Genomic DNA, 19,903 nt, shown 5'->3' on the forward strand with positions numbered 1-19,903 from the left:
TGCTAGCTTCTCCTTCTCTGAGTTGGCCCCCAGGGGATTAAGAGGGGTGAGATTCAACCTGACCCTTTGTACCAGGTATAGCCGTGTATTAACAGACTTTACATGAAGGTAGCTGGACCACGACTGACACAGAACTCAGCACCGTCTTCAACCCTGGCTTTCATCTTCAAGGACACCTCATGGCCTTGTTTGGACTTGTCACTTTGGTCCACATTTCATTTTAAGGAGACTTCCTGAGATCCCACAGGACTGAGTCACACCACACACCTAACTGAAATGTAGTCTGTTAACAACTAAAACTGGAGTTATTTCCAGGAGAGAGAATAGTTGGCCATCTTTGCCAGCTCCTGATTGCATGGGCTGGAACACAAGGCTCCACCGTTTCCTCCTGAGTTGCTGTGGGCAAGTCCTTTCACCTCTAAATCCCCACTGAGTAAATGGGGATGATGACAGCGCTCTCAGGGAACTTGGAACAGATGAGGGAATGCCTGTGAATTGTGTTGCAGTGTCTTACACATAGTAACGTGGCCCAGATGGCAGCTCTATTGACTATAACTTTTGCATTTGGGAACTGAGCCTTCATTCAACACATTTTGAGCACACAGTTATCTGCTTAGAACTTGAAAAAGAAAATCAGAGCCTCTGTCTTAATGGTCTGGTTGGGGATATTAACATGTAACAATAATGTGAAATCTGCCTGGTGCAGGGTACTGTGGGTAAAGGGATACGTTACATGGCTTTAGGTGGGGTGGGTAGAGCAGGGGATGGATGGTCTTACTGTAGAATGAACAGGAGGTAAGTAGGCAGGAGCCAGGAAAGCCATTCATGAAAGAAGGCAGCTGGGGGAAAAAGGCTGAGATGAGAAACAGAATTGAACCTGTGGAGAAGAGCAATTTAATAATGCTGAACTGCAAAGTGTGAGGTAGGGAAGGTCAGAAATTCATCTGGAGAGATCAGCAAAGGCCAGATGATGACAAAGCTGGGACTGTTTACAGCAGTTCAGACCTAAGAGCAACAGGGAAGGATTTTAAGCAGAAAAAGGACACAATTAGATATGCATTTCAGATAGATCCCTCTTCTTGTGGTGTTATGGGGGCTGAGTTAGTTGGGGAAAATTTAATAAAAAGGAAAGCAGAAGTCTGGCCTGAAGCAAGGTGGTGGCAGTGGTTTTGAGAGAGGTAAAGAATTTAACATTTAGGAATCTGAATTATACTTACTGACAGGGGTGGTGGTGGTGGTGGTAAGGGATTAAATGGCAATGAGGAGAGTTAAATTTTTTGTTTGAGGGGAAAGGGAAAAATTGCCAGTATAGCAAGGGATGAGATAATCAATTTGAGACATACATGTGGGACATCCTGATGGACTGTCCAGTAGTCAGCTAACTGACATGGCTTTGGGGGCTCAAGAGAAAGATCTGGGCCAGAAACCTGAGCATGCAGGTAACAGAGACAAGTGAAGCACAGACGAGCTTATTCAGGGTGGCTGTGTTGTGTGAAAAGAGAACTGAGTTGCAAAATGCTGGCAAACACTAATGTATAATGGTCAGAGGAATGGACGTCCAGGAAGAGTCAGAACTTTGACGAGAATGATGAGAATGTGGTGTTAGGGAAACCAAGGATTTAGAATTCAAGGGGAAGTTCAACTGGTCAAATGTAGTGGAGAGGTCCAGACTTAGGGACTTAAAAACGGGTCCCTTAGATTTGGGGACAAAGAGTCCACTGTTGAATTTGATAAAAGCATGTCCAGAGGAGTGAGAGTAGAACTGAATTGAGGTCTGTTCAGGGAGAGAACGGCAGGTGACTGAGGATCACCGTAGAAGTGTGGATAAGAAGGGGACATCAGTGGAATTTTTTCAGGAACTATGAAGTATAGTGAACCAGCAGTGGACAAGGATCAGCATGTGATCCAGAGGAGACTATGGAATCTCTTTTCAACATGGAACAGTTCTGAGTGTTTGTAGGTCACGGCTGCTAAGAGTTTAAAGATAAAGAGAGGATGACAAACGGAAGAGAGGAAGACTCTTTTGTGGGGTAGAGTACAGGGCTTAAGTACAAGGTTTAGGGAGCTCTTGATGGCAACCTGCTCCAGTACTCTTGCCTGGGGAATCCCACGGACAGAGGAGCCTGGCAGGCTACAATTCATAGGGTCACAGAGTCAGACATGACTGAAGCAACTTAATATGCACGCACGCATGCATGCCTGATGGCATCCAGTTCTTCAGTGAAGCAGGAGGCAAGACTGTCTACTGAAAGTGAAGGGAATGAGTAAGAATTATCAAACTTTAGAACAGTTGCTAATGAAGCTGTCAAAGGATAAAAAAGGATCAATAGAAGGACTGACAGGTGACTGAATTTGTGGTGGCACCAACAGATAGGAGGGCAGGCACAGAAGGTAGACTATAGACTGAAAGGCAAGTGCAAGGTAAGGCGACTCAGAGATCCACCAACAGATCAAGGCTGGATATGGGAAAAGGAGAGACTGCAGTGGGGCAGACTGATGCAGAAAATGGAGAAATGAAAGCACTGAAGTTTACACAAAGCAGCTGCAAGGTTAGGAGACTGTAGCTAATCAGAAAGTTGGGTATTTGACCTAAATAGTCTGGGTAATTCTTGAAAAAGATTTTGAGATGCGAGGTACCCTGGCTAGGATGTCCACCCCCAATGGTGACAATAATGGCAGAAATGTAGGGGCAGGAGACAGGCCAAAGTTGCTCCAAGTATCAAAGAATCAGAGTTTGGATGATTAAGACCACAGCAGGAAGAGGGATGAAAGCACAATAACCAGTGCGTGAGCAGCAGAAGAAATACAGATTTTTAATAGAAGGTACAAGATGTATTTTGTCTGGAAACACTGAGGGAGAGCCTCCATGTGATAGGGTATGAGAAAGGAGCAGCCTCCATGTCAAAGATCTCAAAGGAGAGGGTGTCCTAAGGAGAGGACCACATTCAGTTAAGGTCAAGACACAATATGGAGGAGCTAAGGGTTTGTCTATCATAGAAAACAGCACTGCAGGAAAGACTAGAGAAGGGCGGGACAGAGAAAGACAGAAGGATGGTGCGCTGTCAAAGCAGAAGCACTGGGCAGCCAGGTGGCACGGACAGCTGTCATCATGCGAAGTGACTAAGGAGCGTGAAGCCTGCAGAGCTTGCCAGACTCCAAGTTTACAACAGAGCTCTAGTTTAAAACCCTTTCAAATCTCCTGAGGCAGGGCAGGACTGGTGATGGCATACGCTGGCACCCGTACAGATCTGGAGGTGCTGGAAAGCTCACCTAGGTATCGAAATTCAACCTGAGTGGTTGGCGGCTTCTTCAGATTCATCTACTCATTCAACCAAACATAGGTCGAATGCCTGTTCTAGTCAGGTACTGCTCTAGGCTCTAGAAATATGCAAATAAGTCAGACAGAGGCCCTGGGTTCAAATGACCTTTGCAGGGCTGTTTGCCTGTTTATTGTGGCTATGTAAGATTCTGCTCCTTGTTTTGTTAGACATGTTGCAGTATAAAACAAATGTACAGGTAGATGAACTATTATACATAATCTTCTAACCATAACCAAAGAGACTCTTGCTAACCACCCCAGAAGCCTTTCAAGCGCTCCCAAACACTATCCCCTTCCTTCTCTCCTAAGGGTAACTAACCACTGCCTGGAGTTTTAGAGTAATCACTTCCCAACTTTTGTAATGTCTTCATCCAAGAGAGCATCTTCAAACAAAATGGTTTAGTTTTGACTATTCTTTGGATATGTCTTTACCACTTGGTTTCTTTTTATCCCTCCTTGCAATGTGTTGAAGAAACTGGACCATTTGTTATGTAGAGTTCTGTAGCTGGGAGTTTGCTGGCTCTATTCTTGTGGTTCAGTTAAACGAGTTTCCTCTGTTCTCTGTATTTCCAGCAAATTGGATCTAGATGCTTATTCACATTCAAGTGTGTGTTTGCACATTTTAATGACTGCTTCATAGTTGTTTTCTTCAGCAAGATACTGTCTAATTGCTTTTGTGTAATTAGGGGTTGAAAAATAGTGATGCTCCAATTCGATCATCCTCTTATTTGTGGGAAAGCTTCTATAAAGAAAAGCATCCTCATTTTCGATCTAGCCTATACAGTTGTATAGGAAAGGCAAGACTGCTGAATTCTTTCCTTTTCTAGTTTTCAGAAAGAGTTGCTTTCCTAACATTCTCCCAAGATGAACAATTATTTGTGTTTTGTTACCATTATGAACTCATGGATTTAAATGTATTTGATTCTGACACATTTATCATAACTAATGCTCAAAATGTTGTATCATTGGTCAGCAGAAGCCTCTTTAAACGTAAATCATCTTTGATAGTGTCATTGCTCCCTTGAAGGGCTTCCCTGGTAGCTCAGCTGATAAAGAATCCGCCTGCAATGCAGGAGACCTGGGTTCAATCCCTGGGTTGGGAAGATCTCCTGGAGAAGGGACGGGTTACCCACTCCAGTTTTCTGGCCTGGAGAATTCCACAGACTGTATACTCCACTGGGTTGCAAACAGTGGGACATGAATGAGCAACTTTCACTTTCTGATATGATAAGATGTTCCAGGGTGGTCCTGGTACATTTCCTCCCTCAGACTAAAATCTGCCATTTCTCTAAGAAGCCTTGCCAGTTGACAGAGTTAAGACAGACACATATATATGTAGATATGGGATCTATCAATCTAATCTATCTGTGACAAGATACATCAAGTTAATACTGATACACGGAAGGTTTTGGCCTAACATCTGTTAACTTTTTATCTCTAAGTGAACTCTGGTTCTCATGACTGGATTCATTTATCTCACATTAAAGCCATCAGATATAATACCATCAATGTAACCACCATTACAAGAATATGTAAAACCATATTCTTTCCTGTTTATTTCTTTGTAGTTGCACTGTATTTACAACTAATTTACACATACACCAGCTGCTGTTGCAGTTTCACCTTACATTCTGCATTCATTCTTAGTTCTAACTGCATATAATTAACTATCAGACTTTCTGCTGATGTTTCTCCAGACAGTTTAAAACGGTCACCTCAATCAGCTGTTTCTAACAGATTCCTACGAAAGAGAATTAACAGGAAAAAAGCTCCCCAAGTTCTATAACATAGTTGGTATGAAACTTTTGGTTCATAGTCTGAGTATTTTAAATGTATCATTCTCTCTTGCCATAAAGTGTTGCTGTCAGGAAGCCTGATAGAGCTTAACATTCTTCCATTAGAAATAACTTTGTTAGGAGGGCTGGATATCTACCAAGGTTTTCATTTTTGCTTCTTCTTTTAATGCCAACAATTTTAGGATGTTTTGATATTGGGTTTGAATCCTGGGTTGAATTTACAAGGTATGCAATATATTCTTTCAATTTGTGGTTTGAAATATTTCAGGAAAAGTTTTCTCAAATTATAACTTTTGGTATTGTTTTGTCTGTCTTTGGAAACATCTATTTTACGTGTCTTTTTTCCCCCTGGTCTTTGTCACTTAAGGAAAAAAGAGACTTTTTTAGAGCAATTTTAAGTTCACAACAAAAGTCAGAAGGTAGAGATTTCCCATATTCTCTCTGCCCCACATATGCACAGACACCCCCATTATCCACAACCACCATCAAATGGGACATGTTACAACTGATGGACCTACACTGACACACCATAAAGTACATAGTTTACCTTAGAGTCACATTCTGTGGATTTGGGCAAATGGAAAAGTACAAGTCTCTCTCATTACAGTATTATACAAAATAGTCTCACCACTGTAAAAATACTGTGTTCTGCCCATTCATCCTCCTGTCTCTTCAACTGCTGATTTTGTTACTGTTTCTACAATTTTGCATTATCATTGGAATCACACAGTATGTAGCCTTTCCGGATTGGTTTTCTCTACTAGTAGTATGTATTAAACGTTTCTCCATTTCTTTATGGCTTGATAATTTGTTTCATTCTAGTGCTGAATAATAATCCACTTTTCAGAAATACCAGTTTATTTACCCATTCACCTACTGAAGGACATCTTGGTTGCTTCCAAGATTTGGCCATTTATCAATAAAGCTGCTGTAAACATCTATGTGCAGGCTTTTGTGCGGACATACATTTTCCCCTTCATAGGGCAAACACAAAGAATCCCGACTGCTGCACTGGTGCGGTAGGAGTACAGCATGTTGAGTTTTTAAAGAAACTACCAACCTATTTTCCAAAGCGGTTTCATCTGTTTGCACTCCCACCAGCAATGAATGAGAGTTCCTGTTGCTTTACATCCTCATCAGCATGAGGCAGTGTCACCGTTTTGGATGTTGGTCATTCTAATAGGTAATGACATCACACTATTGCGTCAATCTGCAGTTTCCCAGTGACGTGTGCTGTTGAACATCTTTTCACATGCTCCTTGACCATTTGTACATTAAGTATCTGATCAAGGTCTTTTGCCCATTTAAAAACAAGGCTGTTTTCTTTATTCTTGCCAAGGGTATGATAAGAAAGCATTCTCCAGGTAACTGCAAATAGAGCTTTATTTGAACTGAAGAGCTCTAGTAGGCTGTATACCTCCTTGTGGGTTTCAATTCTGTTGGACCTTAAAATGTATCCACATCTTGAAGTAGAGTCTTTAAAAACCAACTTGTCTGACTGATTTGCTAAACCCTTTCAGTAAATTAAACACTACTCCTTTCCTTACCACCATTTCTGTTCTGCAAGTTTTTCCAGGTAAAAATTTTTCTCTACTTCATGAATTCAACATTGTCTACCGGATCTTCTAATTAGGAAAATCCATTTACTTCTCAAAAAAGTGCTATTCCTTCTCATTTCCCTTCTGTCAATTTTCTCAAAGAGTTAAGCACAACCTGTATGCAAAGCTCTATAAACATAGTAAAATCCTGACCGTAAAGAAGCTAGAGTCGTATTAGTTGACATAAAAAGTTTATGTAAGTGAAATAAAGCTAGACGTGTAGGCTGGACCTACAATGTGAAGGCTATGTAGATCTGCTGTCATACTGTCCTCAACTTCTAATTTAAAAAAAAAAAAACAAAAAAACTGAGGTTATCATCAACATTTTAGTTTCTCGTATATAACAAGTCCCATTGTGAAATGATAACCACAATGTCTAATCAACATCCATCACCACAGCTACAAAACTGTTTTCTTGTGAGGAGAACTTTTAAGATCTACTCCTTTAGTAACTGGCAAATGCAGTATTATTAACTACAGTCATCACACTGTAGTTACATCCCTAAGACTGACTTAGTAAAGTCCAAGATTGACCTTTTTATCGCCTTCACCCATTTTGCCTACTCCTATTCTCAACCTCTGGCAACCCATTACCAATCTGTTCTCTGTATTCATGACTTGATTTTAAGATTGCCCATGTAAGTGAGACCATATGGTATCTGGTCTTTTCTCTTATTTCACTTAGCATAATGCTCTCAAGGAACATTTGTGTTGCAAATGGCAAGATTTCATTTTTTGCTTATGGCTGTCATTGTCAATATACATTTTATTCATCCATTAATAGACACACAGGTTGTTTCTGTATCTTGGCTACTGTAAATAATGCTGCAGTGAACTTGGGGGTGCAAATGTCTTTTTGGGTTGCCGTTTTTTTTTATCAGATAAATATCCACAAGTGGAACTGTTGGATTGTATGGTAGTTCTATTTTTAATTTTTTGAGGAACATCCATATTGGTTTCCATAAAGCTTGTACCAATTTACACCCCCACCAAAAGTGCACATGGGTTCACTTTTCTCCAGATCCTCACTAGAACTGATGTCTTTTTGATAACAGCCATGCTAACAGGCGTGAAATGATACATTACTATAGTTTTTGATTTGCATTTCCCTGTCGCTTAGTAATGCGGAGTATCTTTTATGGTACTTGTTTGCCATCTGTATGTCTTATTTGGAAAAATGTATTTTCAGATCTTCTGGTCATTTTTTAATTTCAACTTTTTATTTTTGAGTTATGATTTGCAAATATCTTCTCCCATTCATTTTGCCCATTATTCCTTTCATTTGCTTGTGCAGAGGCTTTTTAGTCTGATGTGGTCCCTTGTTTACTCTGGCTTTTGTTGCTTTTGCTTGTGGTGTCAAATCCAAAAAACCATCACCAAGTCCAATGGCAAGGAGCAGACTGCCTTATGTTTCCTTCTAGAAGTTTCCGTTCTTACATTCTAGTCTTTAATCCATCATGAGTTAATTTTGGAATATGGTGTAAGATAGCTATCCCATTTTATTCTTTTACATGTGGCTGTCCTGTTTTCTCACTTATTGAAGAGACTCTTTTCCCTATTTATTCTGGGCTCTTCTGTCATAAATTAATCAATCGTACATGCACGGATTTATTTTGGGGTTCTCTGTCCTGTTCCATTCATCTGTCTGTTATTATGCCAGTACCATACTGCTGTAATCACCATACCTTTGTAGTATAGTTTGAAATTAGGAAGCATGAAACTGGCCTCCAGCTTTGTTCTTTCTTAAAATTGCTCTGGCTATTCAGGGTATTCTGTGGCTCCATATGTATTTTAGAATTGTCTATTTCTGTGAAAAATGCCACCGGAATTTCGTTAAGGATTACACTGAATCTGAAGATTGTCTGATTACTTACCGTTGAGTTTTAAGAGCTTTTTGTATGTTGGGTAACAGTCCTTTAATTAGAGGTGTCTTCTCCAAGTATCTTCTCCCAGTATGTGGCTTTTCTTCTCTTGACACAGTCTTTTGCAGAACAGATGTTAGTTTTAATCAAGTTCAGCTTACTTCTTTCAAGGATGGTGGTATTGGTGTTATACTTTCTAGATTGTTATCATCTAGGTTTGTTTAACAGTCACTTTTATGTTTAGGTCTGTGATCCATTCTGAGTTAATTTTTGTGAAGTGTAAGGTTTGAGTCTAGATTCACTTTTTTTGCATATGGATGTCCAGTTATTCAAGCCCCATTAGTTGAAGACTATTTTTTCTCTATTGTATTGCCCTTGCTGGTCAAGTAACATTGACTGTATTTGTGTGGGTTTGTTTTGGGTGCTATATTCTGTTCCACTGATCTATTTGTCTATTCTTATTTCAATGCCAGGCTGTCTTGATTAGCTTGATATTAAAGCCTGGCTGACTTTATTCGTCCCTTTTAGCACTGTGTTCGCTATTCTGGGCCTTCTTCTTCTGCTTATGAACTTCAGAATCATTCTGTTGATATCCTGAAAATAATCAGCTGGGAATCTGATTAGGATTACAAATCTAAAGATCAAGTTGAGATCATTCATCCTGACATTGAGTCTTCCCATTCATGGCCATGGAACATTTCTTTTTAGTTCTTTCACCAAGAGTTTTGTAGTTTTACCCATATAGATTTTTAGGTCTTTTATTAGATGTCTACTTGTTTCATTTTTTTTGGTTCAAATGTAAATGTTGTGTTTTAACTTTCAAATTCCACTTGTTTGTTGTTGATATATAGGGAAATGACTGACATTTGTTATTAACCTCATTCCCTGCAACCTTGCTATAAATGCTTATTAGTTGCATGGAGTTTGTTTTTGTGAGCAGTCATTTCTTTTTAAGATATTTATGTCCTCTGTGAACAGTTGCTGCTGCTGCTAAGTCGCTTCAGTCATGTCCGACTCTGTGCAACCCCATAGACGGCAGCCCACCAGGCCCCACCGTCCCTGGGATTCTCCAGGCAAGAACACTGGAGTGGGGTGCCATTTCCTCCTCCAATGCATGAAAGTGAAAAGTGAAAGTGAAGTCGCTCAGTCGTGTCCGACTCTTAGCGATCCCATGGACTGCAGCCTACCAGGCTCCTCTGTCCATGGGATTTTCCTTATTTCTTCCTTATCAATCTGTATACTGCTATTTCCTTTTCCTGTCATATTGTATTAGTATGCACTTACTGTCTGTGGGGATATTATTCTGCTCCTTTCTTGTAAATGTTTGGATTTGACTTTGGTACTATTACCCACTTTTAAGGGGTCAATAAAGGGAGGAATGATTCCCTCCCCACCTCCAGTTTCAAGGACATATTTTGTGTGTGCAAAATACTAAAATATGGACTTTACAAACAGCAGCTGATGAAATCCAACTGACCAATTTACGACCAACTGTTTCTCTCAGGAGTTAAAAACAAAGTAAAGTTATTTAACACCTTTATGGAGAATCCTAGTTTTACTCATTCAAAATACTTCATTTAATGTGATCCTTCACCCCTGAAAAATTCCATTTAGAATTTTCTTGGGCCCAGACAGCTGCAGCACCTTCAGATTTAACCACACACCCTCTGTACACACTGCAAACCCATCTAGTTTGACTGTTGTTCTCACACTGCCTTGTTGAACTTCCAAGTGAGTGTTCATTTGGAGTCTGAGACCTAGCCGACATGCCACTGCTTCCTCTGGAAGAGAACATGGTAACATCAAAGTCCTGTGCTTTCTTCGTTTTGCGCTGATGGGGATATGTAGGCTTCTTATAATATAAACTTGTCCAAGGTTCTGTTTTGCTATCATGGCTGCCCTGTGTGCTTTTATGGAGTCCTTGAGAAATATTCAAAACTATTATCTTCCCAGAGTTAAGTTTTGAGTGTAGGAGCAGGGAAGAGCATCTCCTTCAGTAGCTATGCTTATCTCCAAGCTCTGTTCTTTACTGATCTTTACTGATCTACTCCTGTGCTTTACTGAAAAGCACAGGAACTTTTCTGTCTCAGCCTCATAGCAAGTTACTAAGGCTGTTCCAGTTCTGGTTGATGAACTGATGGTCAGTGTGGTTTCGAAGTAAATACATAGTCCATTTGGAGAACAGTACACTTTTTTCTTCAGGGTGAGCTCTGTCAAACAGAGAAACTGTACCACAAAAATGATTCCTCAGAGCTAAAAAGGCCAGGCTGATATTTTTAAGGCAAGAAAGGGTATGATACAATTTTTCAGTTAGTTAAGTGATTTTTAGTTAGTTTCAAAGCATCTTTATTTGTCTCCTGGGTAAACTGCAAAATTTCCAAGACTGTCAGCTTGAGCCTGTCATTTGGATGAGAGGATACACATTGTATCCTCTGAAACTTATAAAAAAAATTATAGAATGAGAGTAATATACCTACCTTATACATTTTAAGGATCAATGAGATAGCAAATGACTTCAGTGGAAGAGCCTGGTTAACTATGAAGGTGTGTACAACGTGCACTTGCTTATTTCTTTACCACAGTTCAGTTTCTAACATCTGTATCACACTGAAAGCAAAGCACCCAGGAATGGAGTAGGTGGCTGTCTTATCTTCACATTCCCAGCACCTTATATATAGTTCAGCACACAGCAACTCTTTAGTAAAGGATTATTGCCTGATGTTTTTTTTGGGCCATGCTGGGTCTTTGTTGCGGCACGTGGGCTCTTCACTGCAGTGTGCTGGCTTCTCTAGTTGTAGTGTATGGGCTCTCTAGTTGACCACAGCATGCTGGATCTTAGTTCCCCAACCAGGTATTGAACTTGGGTCTTCTGCATTGGAAGGTAGATTCTTACCCACTGGACCACCAGAGAAGTCCCACTTATTGCCTGATCTTAGTCATAAAATGGTGAAGGAAGATCAATCTGTATTCCTGGCCCCATTATGGGCAACACAACTCCACCAAGAGCACACTCTCCTGAATGTGGTTCCATCTTGCTCCCTTTAAGGATAGCTTCAGGAAAACTAAGCAAGGCAGTGTCACAGAATTGGACAAAGAAGTTCTCAACTTATGATTATTATGGTTAAGAATTTTATTATCAAAATTATTACATCTCTTGTGAAAGTTCAAATGTTACAGCAAGGTGTAAACACTCCACTTGAGAAAGAAGTGATACTTCTTCCCTTCCAAGAGTTCCCCCCACCCCCCGCCCCACCCCCCCCAGAGGTCTGGTCTTGACAGCACCCTGCCCACACAGAGTGGCTGGGGTCTCTGCACGTGCCAGGCAGGGTGAGGGCCGCCTGCCCGCTGGCCTCTCCCCTTGGTTAATAGCCAAGGGGAGAATGCAAACCCCAGCCCAAATGGAGAGACATTTACATACGTTTTATATAATATACAAAGAAACCAGCATCCCAGGCAACATGATTTCCACTCCAACGCTCTCCCAGACTGATGGGTTTGTGGGGGAAACAACATAAAGAAAAGTATTCTGCTGACGTTTCAGCATTAAAAAAAAATCTCCCCTCATTTGAGCAAACACCTGATTTGAATTTTGAAAAAGTGAAATTTTGTAACAGTCACACACAAAGAGAGAAGACTGTGCATATGATAGTTGTAGGAGAGGGTAGAAAGAAAAGGGGATGCAAGAGGCTGAGGGAAAAAAGGAAAAAACAAATTGGAGGGAAGGAGGGAGACTCACAGTATTATCTTGTCCAAAAGAAAGAAGTAAGGTCCACTGCAGCACCAGGGATTACACCTGTCAGATATTTGCTACCCCTACCATGGTTATAACTGAATACAAAAATTAGATAAATAAAAACACGCCGGATATTACAGTAAACAAGTGAAAGAAATAAGCTGGCAACCGTATGGAATTTAAAAAGATTGTGTACCCCACCTGGCTGGCCCCAGGGCTCCTCCAGGGGTGTACAACAGGCACAATGCACTGATGGGGAGAAGCCAGTCTGCTCTCATCTCTCATCCAGAACAGCTGTCATTAGGTGTGTGGGTGGCTTTAAAACACTCTCACCTGGGCCACGCTCAAATAAGCATCTCCCAAAGAAACGTGGGACATGCCCACACACAATCACAGTCCTGTCGGTGCCATTCCACAATCAAAGCTTTCCACTCTTACCCTGCAGTCACGAGTGCGTGCTCTCCAATCATGGAGGCGGTCCTACTCAGGGGATTGGCAACTCCTGATTAACTGGGAGTAGAAAAAATAAAATTCAAAGAACTCCCAAACTACTTGGGACCTTCCTAATCAAATGCATTGTCAGTGGCTGGTAAGCAGCACTGCAACTGGCCCATCTCTCTTTTCTTTGCCTACTTACTTCATGGGTTACTGAGCTGTGAAATAGCTTGGGGAAGGGGAGTGGGTTGGTACCAGCTGGGGGCTCAGACAATCTACTACGATAATCTGCTTCTGAATAATCAAGAACTGACCATGAGTACTTCTTCAGAGATCCAGGAACCCCTCAGAGCACACACCAAGCTTCACTATCCCTGCCTCTTGGTGTTTTTAAGACAAAGGTAAGGAATATTCTCAGTGAACACACCTTGGCCAGATACCTGCTTTTGGAATGGTTGTTTTATATACCCACCTTTTTTCTTAAGTGCATAAAACCCTAACACTACTCAGATGGCTTGGGGCTTTGAGATTGGCTCTTTTCACTTTTTCCTTTGAAAACTTTTTTCTTTTTTGGATTTAAAAAGATGTCCTCACTGCACAAGTGACTACAGGCTACAGGCAAGGATGGGAGATGGAGGCTTCAACACAACTCATTGCACTTAGAATCGTTACTAACCGAAAACACCATTTGCTTGTCAACAATGTACCCTTAACAGCAGGGAGAAACTTCTTTATAGTCTCTGCTTCAGACAAGATTTACATCTTTCTCCAAGGCCAGAGCCAGTCGTGACCACAAGTCTTGTTTCTTGTCGACCAGACCCAATCCTCTGGCACCTTGTACCCCCTTCCCCAGCAATATGCTCGGCCTAGGTTCCAGAGGCAGCTGGAAGGAAGCAGCTATGGGCTCATTCAAGTTCTGTTTGCCCAAATCCAGAAGCCCTAGGAAAGTCCTGTCTGAGTCTTGACCCCCGACCCCTGCAGTGGCTGGAGTCGGTACTGGTGCACACTCCCACTCCCTCGATGTGGGTAGTGCTGTGAATTGGAAACCGCAGATACCCTGGAGGCCTGGTAGGCAGCTGACTGCCCAGCACTGGGCAGACTGATAGTCCGGAAGTCTGATGACAATGACGACCTAGAGTTCTGAGGAAAGGAGGTGGAACTCAGAGTTCCTGTGCTGGACTGGGAAACCGAGTCTGAGGTCGGCGAGTCTGAGGGGCCCTGTGGGGTAGGGCTAGCAGCACTAGAAGGGCAGCTCCTCCTTGGAAGACTGCTGCCGGTGCTGTTTCCAGAATGCGGCTGGCTGCTATAATACCCTGGTGTCCCCGTAAATGGGGCCAACGAGTCTGTGGACACAGGGTGGGCGGGGCTGGAATAGGACGTGGAAGAGAGGGAGGATTCTGAAGAACCATGAGAAGGGGGGTTCCCAGGTCTCAGTGCAGTAGTTCGATAACTGTATCCCGGAGACTGGGTGGGATGTCCTCTAAAGGGGGAGGAACTCTGTTGAAGGAGGCTTTGTGATTCTGTCCGTGGACTATCACACTGCAGGAGCTAGAAAGAGTTGGGAGGAAAAGCATAAGGAGATGAAAAAGTCCCTATTTAAGCCTTTTAGGCTTGTATGGATATTTAAAAGACCCTACTTTTTCTTCTTCTTCATCTTCTTAAACATTTGTTCTTTTTAGGATACCCAAGACAGTAAAATGGCTGTCTTTGGTCATTTCAATTTTCTGGCATGATTTATTACCTGAAGGTGAGCCGATGATGACTTATTTCCAAGGCTGCTGAAACTATATGCAAAGACGATATCTCAACTGCAAAGGATGACCAGGATCACAAAACATTTGGAACCCAGAACACATTCCTATGCCCAGAGATGAGCACTTTCTTGCCTCACCTGGTAGCTGTATCTGGAAGGGCTGTAAACGGCTGCTCCTTTAGAGAGTGCTGAGCTCAATGTGTCTGGGCCTTCACCATCGGCAGGGTCTGGAAGGTAATACAAAATCAACTCATTTTCTAAAAATGAGTCAGAGAGAGCAATTATTCATTCAAGTCACCAATGCCAGCACCAACCCATGCTGCTCTCTGATAAATCAGGTGAGTGCAGCATGCCAGAAGGGCAAAATGAGTGGTTAATTATGGGCTGTTTTAAATGCCTGATCTGATTTCTGTCTCCTTCTTTCTCTTCATCCTTCATCAAGGTGATTCCCAGGGCTTTGGAGAGATGAGTTACAGAAAGGTATCCTTTGGGAAAAAAGAGCAGACAGAGAGCAAGCAACGCTAGACCTTAAGAATGCTATAGCCCAAGAAAATGAAAGCAAGACTGAGCTGGAACTTTGCATGTAAGGGAGCCCAACCTCATTAAGAAATGGACTCACCTCAGCCTAGCATTTGGTGTAAACTGTGTGGAGCCTGGCTCATGTGTCCCTGAACCTGGCTGGCAGAAGAAGGCCATCGGCTCACCTGAGTCTTTCTCTGTGATGTTACTCTCCCATGTGGGAGAAGGCTCTCCTTTTTGGGCCACCCTCACACTGCTTCGGAGGACCTTGGGGATGCTCCCTCCTTCTCGGAGTCGTTCTACCGACGTGGGAACCATCCTGTGAAGGCAACAGGATGTACACTTATGCCACAGGACTTGAGAGTTAAGAGTACGGAACAAACAAGGCTCTGACAAACAGCTGTACGCTGTTTCTTCAAACATCCTCTTTTAAAACATTTTCTTCATGACCAATTTAAAACAAGGCATTTTCTCTGCCTCAAACTATGTCAGGCACCTAAGAATAAACACTTTAAGAAAAGAAAAAACAATCAAGGAAAAGGGGGATTTAAAGGTGTCTACTGCTTTCAACCTCCATCTTGAAATGCTATTTTTCTCTTCTGTGAAGTCATGTGACTGGCAGGTAGTAGTAATGTCTCACAGATTAATGAACATTACTCATTTGAGCCATGCCTCTTCTTTCCCAGACCTCATTTCTTCAGTTCAATATCCCTAAAATGCCTCATTCTTTATTTCACTCACTTGATACTTAGTACCTGCCATTATTATTAGCTATTTATTTGTCGTCTCTATTAAACTAGACAAATACTTGGAGAGTGTGTCCCAACTCTCCATATATGCTAGCCACGTGGAACTGAGACACCTGATGTTAATTTAAGTGGAACTGAGCTCATCTCCTGACTTACCTTGCACATGAAATGAGAAAACAGAAGAGGCAGTGTTAGTGCCCAGTGAATAAAATAAGTCCTCTGTGTTCACAACTATATGCCGTCCAACATATTGTTCTGCAGGCTTGGTGGCAACTGTTTGCTTCTGTAAGTTCGGGGATTGTGACTGATACTATTAAATCAGCCGAATATGGTATATAGTACTGCTGGCTGGCTTTCTCAAGTAAGTGTTTCCATATATCTTAGGTAAAGAGTCTAGACGTTTATTTCCCTCTTGAATTTAATCATAAGAGCATCAAACTTAAACTTACCACCTACTGCTGATACTCTCTTGAGGTCTGCAGTGAGACGAAGTGCCTCTGGAATCTGATGGGCTTACCGCCTCCAGATGAGACATAGAGGAATGAGACGGGGAGAATTTTTTGTGAGGGGAAGATGGGGTTCGGGCTGAGGATCCCTGCACACCATGGGCACCAGTGTCAGAAAGTGAGTTACTGCCGCCTTGCCCAGCTCCTGCAGACTTGCTTTTGCTCTGTGTGGAGTCACCTCCCCCACCAGCAGAATTTTCCTTGGCTTCTTGTTTCCGTTTGCGGTACTCCAGCAGGGATACCTAGGAAGGAAAAAAGAAATAGGACTCCAGCTAGACATCATTTGTGGATCACTAGCAATGGCACCCTACTCCAGCACTCTTGCCTGGAAAATCCCATAGATGGGGAAGCTTGGTGGGCTGCCATCTATGGGGTCGCACAGAGTTGGACACGACTGAAGCGACTTAGCAGCAGCAGCAGCAGCAATGGGGAAAGAACATGGAACCCTAGGAAACCGCTAGCAGGCCAGGCAAACAAAGCAGGCACCAACAGGTGACTTTTTCCAGGTGTGAGAGAGACCTGAGCACGGCTACATATTTAAATCAGTGAGAAGCTGGTTTAAAAAGAGAATATGCCAGGAGATGACATTTTTGAAAAATGGCATTTACCAGTAGACCTCAACCTTTATTCTGCCTTCAGAAAAACCTGTGAGATCACAGTTCCATGTAACAGAAGTGTGCTATCACAGTTATCTGCAACAAAGGTAGCACCGAGAAAGGTGGGGGACTTCCCTGGTGGTCCAGTGGTTAAGACGCTGTGCTTCCAAGGCAGGGGCACAGGTTCGACCCCTGGATGGGGAACTAAGATACCAAATGCTGCGTGGCATGGCCAAAAACAAACAAAAATACATGAAAAGGGAAGCTGAAGAGCTGGGAGTTTGTGCAGTTTGAGAAAGTCTCTTCCTCAATCCCCAGAAATCCCTATAGTTGTGCCACTGAAACTTCTCCCCAACTTGCCATTCCTGTGCCTTATACTTTCCTGACTGCCACACTGAAAGCCCTCTTCCTTGCCCCACCTAGTACACCTCCTTTTGGCTGTTACAGCACACTGTGCTTACACAGGCTTTCGACCTAACACCGTGTCTTGTATACTTATAAACTGTTATGTTCTACAAGGGCAGAGAACAAATTTGTTTGGCTTTTTGTCTTTAATGTCCAGCACAGAACTTGGCCTGATAGCAGGTGCTCAACAATATTTCTGAAATAACAGATCATGATTTCATTCATTTTTGCACATAATAAATGAAACCAGAAATCCAAAGACTTGTTACCATTTTTGTTCCTGCTAGTCAATACTGTTCATGCAAGAGTAATCTTTTTTTAAAAAATGTTTTATTTTATATTGGAGTATAGCTGATTTACAATGCTGTGAGAGTTTCAGGTGCACAGCAGAGTGACTCAGCCATACATATACATGTATCCATTCTCCCCCAAACTCCCCTCCCATCCAGGCTGCCACATAACACTGAGCAGTGTTCCCTGTGCTATACAGTCTGACCTTGTTGGTTATCCCTGTTAAATATAGCAGTGTGGACATGTCGATCCCAACCTCTCTTAACTGTCCCCCTTCCCCTGCAGCGACCAGAGTTTGTTTTCTAAATCTGTGAGTCTCATGCAACAGTATTCTAAACCTAATGCTAATTTTTTTTTTTTTTTTGGTGGGGGGTGGGGGCAGGGTGGCCATGCCTCCTAGCATGCAGGATCTTAGTTTCCTGACTGGGGACCCAACTCAAGCCCCCTGCAGTGGAAGCTCAGTGTCTTAACCACTAGACTGCTAGGGAAGTGTCCCCAATGCTATTTTATTACAAATTATCTGCCAGTGTTTCCTCCTCCTTTTAATCACTTAGGGCTCTCAATTTTCTGTTCAAATATAAAATATAACCAAAATACAAAGGAAGACAATTTTGTGCATGCAGTTTCTATACACAATCATGGAAAGGAGTTAGTGTAAGAATTCTGGTAATGTATTTCACTGCAATGCAAAGATAAAAAGCCACCAGCCTACATGTGAACAAGAATACCATAGACACTTGGCAGTTATGTGAGACTGTCACAGACAGAGGACATTTAAGCATCTCTAGATCTGACCAGTAAATGGAAGTTGATTGGACAGCTCAAATACTCCCGTCCATTCCCAAATAAACCTAGTTGAAAATCACTGACATAAAAAGCAGATTTTTGGCTTTGTAATTTCTAGAACAGGCACCACCTACAAGACAAGCCCCAAACCAGATCTCTGTGGCCTGGCCCTGCCCATCTCTGTTCTCCTCACTTCTCAATCATGTCATATTCCTGCTGCCCGCTCAATGGAGTGTCACAGTTACTCATTCTGCTCTGTTCTGTAGCATCTTCATCCCCTCAATATGTTGACTGAATGATTACTTACTATTTGAGGTCAGCCAAATCAGTGACCTGTCACCTTTCACGCTATTCCTCACAAACTTGGCTATGAACCTCTGGTTTGTCCTCAAGTACCCTCCACTATCCAACTTGGCCAGGTTTCCTCTATTAAGTTGTTCTTTTTTCTCATCATTAATATAATTATCTAAGCTCAGTCTCACTTGCTATAAGCTCCATTAGGGCGAAATCAAAGCGGCGATACAGCATGGTGGCAGTAAGAGCATACCATCTGGAATCAGGCAGACCTGGGGAGTGTCCTAGCTCATCCATATACTATCTCTGTGACCATGGGCAAGTTATGCAACTGGTATTAAATTCCATCATTTGCAAAATGGGAAATTACCCATCTTATAGGACTACTGTGAGGATAAATGCATAAGAAGAGCCTAATGGTGCCCAGAACATGAAAAGTAGCATAAAAAATGTAAAGTAGCATTATTCGTTTTCATTGCTTTATCCTTTGAATCGCCTAGCCAACTGTATGGCACATACATGAGAAGCATTTAAATTTGCTTAATATTTACAACACTCATCAAATTGTATTAATATATAGTCTTTCACTGAACATGCCAAGAGACTGTGTCTTATATCTTCATTTTCCTCACACTGAGAACAGTGCTGAAAACACAGTGGTAACTCAGTGACTACTTATTGAATTATTCAGTTAATGTTCTTCAAAAGGGTCTATAAAATGTGAAATACTTACCTTTTTCCTCTGTGGTGGGTTCTGGGGGGCAGATGGGACTCCTTCACAAGTCCTTTCGCCACCAGGTGACATGGATCCACGAGAGAGGTCTTTCAGAAAACCATGTTCATATCTGCTGGGAAAGCCTTCTGCAGGGGAACAATAGCCCCCATCCAAATGTAAAGGCTTTCTATCCCCTACTAGAGGAGACCCTCGATACAATCCATCTGCTCGAGGCATAGCGTTCAATGGGGAGTAGGCATACATCAAGTTAAACTCTGTCCGAAATGTCTGGTCCGAGTTTCTCCCAAGAGTCTGATGTCCTTCTCCACTCCTGCTTGTAAAACCAGTCTCAGAGGTGGGTCCGACAGAGGGATGAGGAGACAGGTCAGAATGACCCGAGTTGATCAGGGAAGGTCTGTCAGCACAGCTGTTAGTGTTGGAGTCAAGGTAGCCTACTTTTGTCAAGTCCAGGTCTTTTCGGTGACAAAGCTGAAAGAATAAAAACCAACGGAGACATGGGGTAGGGGAGAAAGGAAAAAGTCAAAG

General features: G+C 42.2%; 1 protein-coding gene across 15 annotated transcripts in view; it reads right to left on the bottom strand.

The window, feature by feature from the left end:
- Positions 1 to 11,681: 11,681 nt before the first annotated feature.
- SETD5 (SET domain containing 5) overlaps positions 11,682 to 19,903 on the bottom strand; it is a 79,212-nt gene continuing 70,990 nt past the window's right edge. For all 15 annotated transcript variants that reach the window (XM_070776275.1, XM_019984368.2, XM_019984364.2 and 12 more), the window contains 5 exons: positions 19,376 to 19,846; positions 16,214 to 16,512; positions 15,201 to 15,334; positions 14,635 to 14,723; positions 11,682 to 14,291 (listed from right to left, as the gene is read on the bottom strand). In XM_070776275.1, coding sequence (XP_070632376.1) covers positions 13,683 to 14,291; positions 14,635 to 14,723; positions 15,201 to 15,334; positions 16,214 to 16,512; positions 19,376 to 19,846 — 1,602 coding nt within the window. In that variant the 3' untranslated portion in view covers positions 11,682 to 13,682. The remainder of the gene's footprint in view (positions 14,292 to 14,634; positions 14,724 to 15,200; positions 15,335 to 16,213; positions 16,513 to 19,375; positions 19,847 to 19,903) is intronic.

The sequence above is a fragment of the Bos indicus genome, chromosome 22 (genome assembly GCF_029378745.1).
Source record: "Bos indicus isolate NIAB-ARS_2022 breed Sahiwal x Tharparkar chromosome 22, NIAB-ARS_B.indTharparkar_mat_pri_1.0, whole genome shotgun sequence".
In the NCBI taxonomy this organism is placed as follows: Eukaryota; Metazoa; Chordata; class Mammalia; order Artiodactyla; family Bovidae; genus Bos; species Bos indicus.